The following is a 9,297-nucleotide window of genomic DNA, read 5'->3' on the forward strand; positions in this document are numbered from 1 at the left end:
TGCGTGTAAGCTACAATTAAAAAAAATAACGTTTATGATTTGAGATTGGTTATAAACTACCTTCAAACTAATTTGCTATTATTTCGGAAAATCATACTGATAACGTGTTATGAAAAGAGAGAAAAAGAGAATAGAAAATAAAAGTTAGTAGACTTGTGTAATTTATTGAGAATTAAGATCCGTATTTATAGGTTTTAAAATGAGAGCTACAATTGTAATGAAATAAACTCATAGAGTACATTTGATAATCAATGTTTTTTTTTTTTGAAAAATGTCAAATTTCACTCAAATTTCTACTTTTATTTTGTTTGATTGATATTTTTTGTAGGAAAAATATTTTCCTAATTTTGGTGACGTGATTATATTTTTCTTGAAAAATAAGGAAAATATTTTTTATTTTTCAGTTAATCTATCTTTCATCTACTCTATCTCTCGCTATATACTTACTAATAATAAAAAATGAATAAATATAATATTTTCTAAAATGAAAAATAAAATTAATCAAATCTATTTAATTGACAATTTTCATGTAATCACATTATTTTGATAATAATGCATTCTTGAATATGTATTGATGGGAAATGTGTGATTAAAAAATAAGAAAAAAATTTTGATTTGCGTATAATATTATTTATTGAAGAATGTGTGATTGAAATGTTGTCAAATTACTATTTAAGAATACATTTTTTTAAAATAATGTGACTCAAACAGACACTAAATAATTTATATGCAATTCGTAAATTGCATACGATTAAACACACCTTTAAATTAAATAAGACTTACCTATGCTCGATGATAATAATACTAGATAATCACCAATATTTATTTGGCCCTTGTTTGAGCCCCTTTTTTTTGGGAAGAATGAATTTTTGAATAGTGTATTGATTGGAAATGCGTGGTTAAAAAATAAGAAAAAATTTTGAATTTTTGTGTAATATTATTTTATTGAAGAATGTGTGATTGAAATAATATCAAAATATTGTTGAAAAATGAATTTTTCAAAAGAACGAGACTCAAAAAGGGCTTGATAGTTTTACGACATTCTCCACTTTTTACTTCTGTTTTTTTATTTTCTACACTTTTTCCTTCTTTTCAGTTTCATATTTCACTCTTAACAGAACAAACCAACCCATTTTGTAACTGTGCGAAATCGCACTCCTTTGAAGATTACTATTATAGGTAAGGCCTTTATATGAATTCAGAAATTTAATATCAAATCAAAATACTAGAAAAAAAATTTTAGGCTCGAAAATTTTGTTTAAGCACAATGGCGTTTGATTTTTCTGATTTATTATTCGTATTCTGATTTTATTTTCGGTTAATCTTACTGAAATTTATCCTACGATGGAAATACTAATGTATATTATTTTTCTTGCAGGGTAGTGGTGTGTGCAGAATTTGGAACAAATTTTCTGATTTTCAAGTAAAGGTAGGGATTTTTTTTTTTTTTATCTTTTTCTTAAAATTTAAACTTTTGAGTATAACAGGATCTTACTTCTTCAATAGTGTTTATTTTTTCTTTTGACTTATCTAAAATAAACTATTGATAATTTAGGCAAAAGTTTAGTTCATTTGAAAATTGACATTAAATCCAAGCATTTTTATGGGAAACTAAGAATTTTAAAATGCGTAGAGGAACTGTGGCTAGAGAGTATTTTGGTAATGGAAATGTGATATATAAGAAGTTAGAGAGAAAATAGAAGTATTTTCACGAGGTATGTGAACATAGATATTGCTTAGTGCTTTCTAGGATTCATAAATGTACTTTGCAAGAACCAAATTTGGTTAAATTTACAGCGTAACAATAAGAAGAATAGTTTTAGTACCGGTCAGGTTCATCAGGAAAATGTCTGTTCATTGATCTCACGTTTTTATGTGCCTCTCTTTGATAGGGTTTGTCCTCCATGTGCTGAATATAAGAGGATGAATAAGATTTTGTTTTAGGCAAAAGAATATTGTAATGTCAAATGTTCATCTATTTAAGTCCCGGAAGGTCACTTATCGTAATGGCGTGCAGTTATGCACTGTACTAAAAGTAAATGTTTTAAACCCTCTTTATTATCTAATATGGCACTAATACTTTATTGCAATAAAACATAGTACTGATGAAGGTGCATAATGCCCTATTGAAGGATGTGTCAGGGGTGTTACATTAATAGAATAGATGAAAATTTATGGTCAACAAAACACTGTGATTCTTTTGCTGTTTTAATCCCAAATTTTGACGAAAGTATACTACATATGCTTTTAACTTAACTCTACTTGATAATATATGCATTCACCTAAACTATATGTCTTACTCATTCTCCTATTTTTCTTTTAATCTTGTTTGCAATCTTCAAATTAGTTGATGTCTTAATGGGATTACTGGAAGAGACGTGATTAGAGCCTCTTAAATTCGGATGCTCTGGTAGCATGAATATAGGAAAATTCGGCGACCTCCATATGTTTTATATGAGTCTGGCTAAGAATTTTATCATCTTTTGACCTTTGAGAAGTTATTTTTCCCCCAAAACACGATTTGTCTGCACGTGACATTTGGTACCTTACTCGATCAAAGTGTCTTTGTTAGATGACATAAGGACTCCTATTGTGTTCTTTAGTCTCTCCTAACTCTATTTTTTATATGAAATTGATGGTAGCATAGGTTTGGAATGATTAATCCACGCGTAGGTGTTATACACAATCAAGAATTTGGAGGAGTTTTACAAAGTATCTTTAGGAGTTGTATACATTTTCCAAGGGATAAGATAACCTGGCTATGACTCAATTTTGTGTGTTATCCATGTTTACAGGCTGGGGATGGAGAAAAAGGAAATGCAAGAGCAGTCAGGTGATTATTATAGAAATTTCAAGTGAGAAAATAAAAGAAGTTTGATTAATGCATCAGAACATTTCAAACTGAATTGATACTCCTGTCTCTAGGGCTGTGGGCTAACACATCTATATTATCTTCATTCTGCATTTATTTTATACTATACCATGAAAGTAAAACCATACTTCATCTGTTCCATTCTATTATATGTAGGGGTGAACAAAATGTCCAGACCAAACTAAATCAGACCAGAACCGAACAAAACCAAACCAAGCGGTTGAGTTCAGTTCTATCAAAAAAATTAATGGTTTTGGTTCTTTGAACCGAAAACTATTTAGTTTTGGTTATGGTTTAGTTCTAGTTCAAAAATCAGAACCAAACCAAACTTAATATTTAATTTTATCTATAATAATTAGTGGAGACCGTAATTTTATATTCATTGGAGATAGTACATTAATTAAATACAGTTTATTAATCAATTTTGGGTCATTAGAGATAAATAACTCATTAGTTGTCTACACTCTAATTTTGTATTCAATTGAATTATTTCTCTTCCACTCATTTTCAATTTACACAACGTCGCAGCATATTGGTACTGCATTTCATCAAGTTAGTGGAGTGTCATTTAAAATTGAAAAATGAAATTGGTCAGTTACTTAAAAAGTCTCTAAACTTTTTTTTTTACCTTAATTGTTTTATGAGTTATTTGTGTTCTTCCCAAATAGAGGAAAACCATATAAACATTCATGAAATATTAAACGATTAATGTTGCCTGGAGAAGTGGATTGTAAAAATTTTGATAATTCATTCTTTATTGTAAGGGTGTGCCTTCAAAAATACTGCAATTAATTTATGAATCATTACTATTACTTATTAAACAATTTTTTGTATGAAATTGGTGTATTCAAATTATGAATATATTTTGTTTGTTAGTTATGATTTTTTTGATCTCGATGATTGAAATTTGAACTTCCTAAATCTTTGATGTTTAAATTTTTATTTAGGTATACATTACTAATTTATATGATGCAAATCTAAAAATTTAAGAAATGAAATTAGAATCAAACCAAACCAAACCAAACAAAAAAAAAAAAAAACCAGAACTGAACGATTCGGTTCAGTTTGGTTTTATATCTTTAAAAAAAACCATTTGGTTCCATTATAAAAAAAACTGTTAGTTCATGATTCGGTTCGGTTCTCTTGGAACCAGAACCATATGGAACCATGTCCACTCCCAGTTATATGGAAATATTATTCAAAATGAACGATAAACAGAGAAAGTATATTCTGAAGTTGTCTATTCTATGAGAAAATAATGCAGGATACAGCCAGCCATTGGATAGATTTTGTCATTTTGAGTTACACGTTTATCTCTGTAGATTCCAATAGCATAGATGGATTGATCAGAACCAAACTTTTCAAGATTTTGCTATTTGATACGAAAAAAACAGGACACTGATTTTTCTGACACATGATTTTTACACTGATAAAGAGAGATGGAATCAAGGTGATGCAGTCTCAGGTAAATACAATTGTGAAAGTATTTAAACATGTGAAAGACAAGGTTAAAAATTAATTGCCAAAATTGCCTAAATTTAAACTCGATGATCGCTGAAATTATGATTCATTCAGCATTCTTAGGATAGGAAGAGAAAAAACTTGTTGTTAGAGTGCATATCAATGAAATGTGAAATGGTTTATATATTATATGTACGGAAGTTTTACACGGTAAACACATGAGTTGGACATATAACTATGTGTTGATCATAAATTGGCATATGGTGGGACCTTCTTTTCTAGATAAATAAACCTAATGTACATCTGCATAACATAAAATAGAAAAATTAAAAGATATGTTACATACACGCCAATTTTTAAAGAAATTATCATATAGTTTGGCAGCATTAGATTGTCAAAACGCTTTAAGCGCAAAACGCACTTTTTTTTTGTCCAATCTTTTTAAGAAAAATTTCCAATAACTTTGTGTCTCTTTGTTCCTGCTCGTTCTTGTACTGACTTTACTCCTTGAGTTGTACCCTCCTACTTTTTAATGTAAATTTATCAGAAACTACCCCCTTTGGGAAATCCTTCTCCGTCCTCACATTTTCCCAATAAATCTGCATATACAAAATCATTTTTTTCTCCAACCAAGTCCTTTGCCCTTAATGACTCATTGTCCCAATCTGTTTTATATATCACTGTTAAGATTGAGAGTGCACACACCACTTGAGCCGCTAAAAGTCCATAAGAAAGGCCTGAAAACCCCATTCTCCAGATGAAGGCCAAAGCTATTGCTACAGGTGTTCCTATCAAGTAGAAAGAGTAGAAATTAATGCCTGCACCAACACTTGGTCTAGCAGTCCCTCGGAGAACCCCACAACAAGCGGTCTGTGGACAATTGGCAAGCTCACAAAGTCCAATAATTGGCAGAACAGCCACTGTTACTTCAAGAACTTCACTATCATCAGTGAAGACGCTACCCCATGCTCTCCTCCCTAAGGTAGTCAATAAAAAACCAAATATTGACGTCGAAAAGGCTAGTGCTATAGTTACTGCAGTTGCCAAACGGGCTTTATCAGGTCTCCCAGCTCCAAGTTCATTGCCTACTCTTGTTGAAATTGATGCGCTGAGTGCTGAAGGTAGTGTGTACATGAGAGATGTGGTCTGTATTACTATAGCTGCTGTTGCGAGTGTAACATGAGGTTTGTCGAGGTAACCTGTTAGAAGTGTCATGAACTCATACCACCACCATTCTAAACAAACAGCCAGACAACTAGGGATTGCTAGTCGAATTAGCATTCCCCATTCCTCCCCTAATGAAGTGGAATCATGCTGTTCAAAGCTTGGCATTAGGAGGTTAGTCAAAGGCTCATTGCTCTCATGGGAATAGAGAATATAGCTCAGAAGGAAGAACAAGGTGTTAAGGTTGGTAATAAATGCGGAAATTGCAATTCCTTGGATACCAAGACGAAGGTTGATAGTTAAGAAGATTGTGATGGGAAAATGCAGAAGTGTAGACAGCAAAGTGCACCAAAGCAATGGCCATGTTGTCCCTTTACTTCGTAAGTATATACGTAGAGGATGAAGTAGGCTATTGACAATAAGATCGGGGACTGCAAACTGGGAGTAGATACCTGCAATATGTCCTACCTGTGGTTCTTGATGGAGCCATAGCATGAGAGGCTCTAGGTCAATCCATAAAACTCCAATGGGTATAGATGCAAATAGTAACAAAATGGTTGTTCTTTGGAGAGTTTGGGTCACCATGGCTAAGTTTCTGGATCCAAAAGCTTGGCTACAAAGCGGCTCCATCCCCATGGAAAGGCCGTAAAGTACAGAGTAACCTGTGATGTTGGTGAAACCGATGGCCAATGCGCCACTTGCCAGTTCCAAGCTTCCTAGCCGTCCCATGCACACTACTGAAATCAGGTTTTTCAAGTAGCTCAATAAGCCCATAGCCAATATAGGAAAACCTATCTCTAATATTTTCTTCAGCTCCTCCACTACCTAGTAATGAGCCGTAAAGGAAAAAGAGTCAGAAGATACTCGTAAAATACATCGTATGCTTTAACTGGAGTTTTTAAGATTCTTTTGTTCTTACCTCTGTCGTGGTCGGGCGCTTTCGGGTCTGACTTGCAGCCATCATTTTCCTTTTTCCCCTGTTGTTTGCTTGTGTTGTGATAATAGAGATGAACCGATACCTTACATAACCTTTTCTTGCAAATACTCAAAATGAATGCTGACACTCACACTAGAGAAAGAGATGGAGGGAGAAAGGGTGGTGATGTTATAAGCAAGCATGGAAGGGGTTTTTATAGGGGGTTCAAGGTGGTTGGTTTTTCAGTTTTTTCTCTTCATTGATTAGACAGCTATTCTGATTAAAAAAAATTAGAAACTGGAGAGTAGAGGATTGTAAATGAGTCACAGTAAAATGTGCTTTAAAGGAGTCTTTTGATTATAGTTTGTCATTTTGCCAAATATATGAGAACGTATCTACTTCCTCTAGTGAGAAAATCATACAAAAGTGTTATATTACCTAAATTTATGATCAATTTTCACATGTAAAGTTTCATAAATAAATAAATAATCATGTATGTCTGTATAAGTTTGTATACGTGTTATTTTTCAGTTTCTCCTATTTAATGAACATATATTTTACTGTTCATTTTTTTTCTCAACTGTCAAGAGCTCTAACTCCTAATTTTCAAACTGTTTTCAGATTTTCTGATGAAGACGAATAGATATTTTTACTCTCCACAAATGCAAAGCTCCTAGATCATATCTCACGTGGCTTGAAGAATCGAAAAATAATTTTTTGTTGTATATCATTAATTAGCTCTAATGTTTTTGGATTAAAATAGTATTGTTTTCAAGACCTTGTATTTCTCTCCCACAATCCCGTTTTCGCAATTTAGGTTACCCTTAAGAATAACTAAACTACTTTAGATAAGTGGATTGCAACTGAGATTTGATTATTGGATTTCTTTAATGCTTGTTTATCAAGTTAATGATGGCAAGAAAATTCTATAGAGGGAGGGCTGTGGTTAAGGTCCATGTCCACTTCAAGTTTATGTTTTTAGTAAGCAAAAACCCTCCATCCTGTACTTGCCTGAAAATCCCGCAGTCTACCAGAAGATTCTGTGGAAAAGCCTTTTTTTTTTAATAGTACCACATTCTTTGTCCAGAAAAGTTAATACAACGAACCTTCTTTCAATATCGTAGTGTATCTTTTCTTCTTTTCTCGATTTAGGAATAATTTGAGAATTTTTTTTTTAAAATTATTATTATTATTATTATTATTATTATTATTTTTTGGTTTTCCCTGCAGGCAAGGTGTGCATGTTTATCTGCATAAAACTATTTTACATATGCTGAGTTGGTTATTTTTTGGATTTATGTTTGTTAGTTGTTCATATTTAATTGTTATTTCTATACAAGATAACACGCGTTGATTTTGTCTATATACATGTATAATTAGTATAGTTAGTCATATTTAATTGTTATTTCTATACAAGATAACGCACATCGATTTTGTCTATATACATGTATAATTAGTGTAGAACGCTTTGTTCATTTATCACGTCCTTTCTTTTTCATTAACTATTTATGTATCTGGTTTGAATAGGTTGGAAGCTATCTTAAAAATTTCTAATTCTCAAGTTAAATTTGGTACAAGTTATAGATAAGACAGATCAATATAGTACCGGTGTCCCAATGGTCACCAGTTCGAGTTCCCTCAGGATCACTGAGGTGAGTATCTGGTTTTAAACTTTATGGTCACGTAGGATTAGTCGAGGTATGCGTAAACTGACTCGAACACTCATGGTCATTGAAAAAAAAATATATATAGTGCTGGTGTTGTTTTCATATCTCATCGTCATCTTCTACGAGTAACACCCACCCCACTGTCCGCCAAGGGGGGGGGGCCTGGGAGTTCATGCAAACGGGCGTTGATTAGAACTCACAGCACTAGACAAGACAATAATCTTGTCACACTTGTATGAAACCATCCATGTGCTTATAGTTGCACCTAAATGACTGATAAATACTCTTATACATAATTATTATGGCCGCTCTCATAATCTTGTAGACAAATTGCATTTCAAGCATCATCTTTTCTTTTTATTTCTTACAATTCAAAGATGGGATATTACACCTTCCCACTGAAAACAATTTGTGCATGTCAAGTGACACACGTTTGTTTAATAGAAAAGAGAACATGGACCACATATATATCGTCGTGTGCATAAGAGTTTTCTTTGTATTTGGTCTCGAAGTATGTGGGCATTGTATCAAAGAAACCAAAAGAACCGACAGGCTTCATTTTCTTCACGTAACTGATGATAAGAGAACTACTTATCTCCTCTAATGTCTATTTGTTGGGGGCATAGTTGGAAATTTAAAATTTGGTCAAGGCTCTTCTACTTTCTCGAAAAATAGTATAGGTTAATGTGAGAGGATGTAACACGAAGGAGGAATATAAATCCTAAAGACGGGTCAAACTTTTGGAAGAAAATAAAAAAGGAAGCCACATGGGATAAAGCGAGCCAGTGCTACTAGATCTGCCACATAGATACCGTTGAAGCATACTTGCCTAGTTTGCTTCTTTCATGATGTGTTCTACCAACTCGAGTAGCTTAGCTTACCGCTTTCCTAGTCGTGGCCTACTTATTCCTAATAGGAGGTACTTCTATATATCTTGGTACCAACTAAAATTTATTCACGTCCGTGCTATAAATTTTACAGTTTAGACGCATTTTAGTGGAACAAAAATTAGTGGCAAAAAAGGATTTATATAATAGAACTCAAGAATTTATTAGAAATAAGACTTTTGTTGTTGTTATTATATATTATGACAAAATTTTACATATTCAAAAAGTTGAATAGTCGAAAACTTTTATGTTATGGATAAGATGATATCTTTGCACTAACCCCACTAGTGTTGATGGATGATACCATCTATTTGAAAGCTTAAGCGACTA

General features: G+C 32.6%; 1 protein-coding gene and 1 long non-coding RNA gene across 2 annotated transcripts; one reads left to right on the forward strand and one right to left on the reverse strand.

Annotated features, from left to right (window-relative positions):
• The first annotated feature begins 1,052 nt into the window (after positions 1–1,052).
• On the forward strand, positions 1,053–2,906 carry LOC111393388. Its single transcript, XR_002702411.1, has 3 exons — positions 1,053–1,179; positions 1,379–1,429; positions 2,796–2,906. It is a non-coding gene; the product is annotated as an uncharacterized LOC111393388 (long non-coding RNA).
• A 1,586-nt stretch (positions 2,907–4,492) lies between these two features.
• Positions 4,493–6,860, reverse strand: LOC111393387 (protein DETOXIFICATION 55). The gene is made up of 2 exons (XM_023018896.1): positions 6,417–6,860; positions 4,493–6,322 (listed from the first exon to the last, which is right to left on the reverse strand). Exons 1-2 carry the CDS (start codon positions 6,459–6,461, stop codon positions 4,877–4,879), a joined length of 1,491 nt encoding a protein of 496 aa, XP_022874664.1. The 5' UTR covers positions 6,462–6,860; the 3' UTR covers positions 4,493–4,876.
• Between the last annotated feature and the right edge of the window lie 2,437 nt (positions 6,861–9,297).

This window comes from Olea europaea, chromosome 4 (genome assembly GCF_002742605.1).
Source record: "Olea europaea var. sylvestris chromosome 4, O_europaea_v1, whole genome shotgun sequence".
NCBI classification, from domain to species: Eukaryota; Viridiplantae; Streptophyta; class Magnoliopsida; order Lamiales; family Oleaceae; genus Olea; species Olea europaea.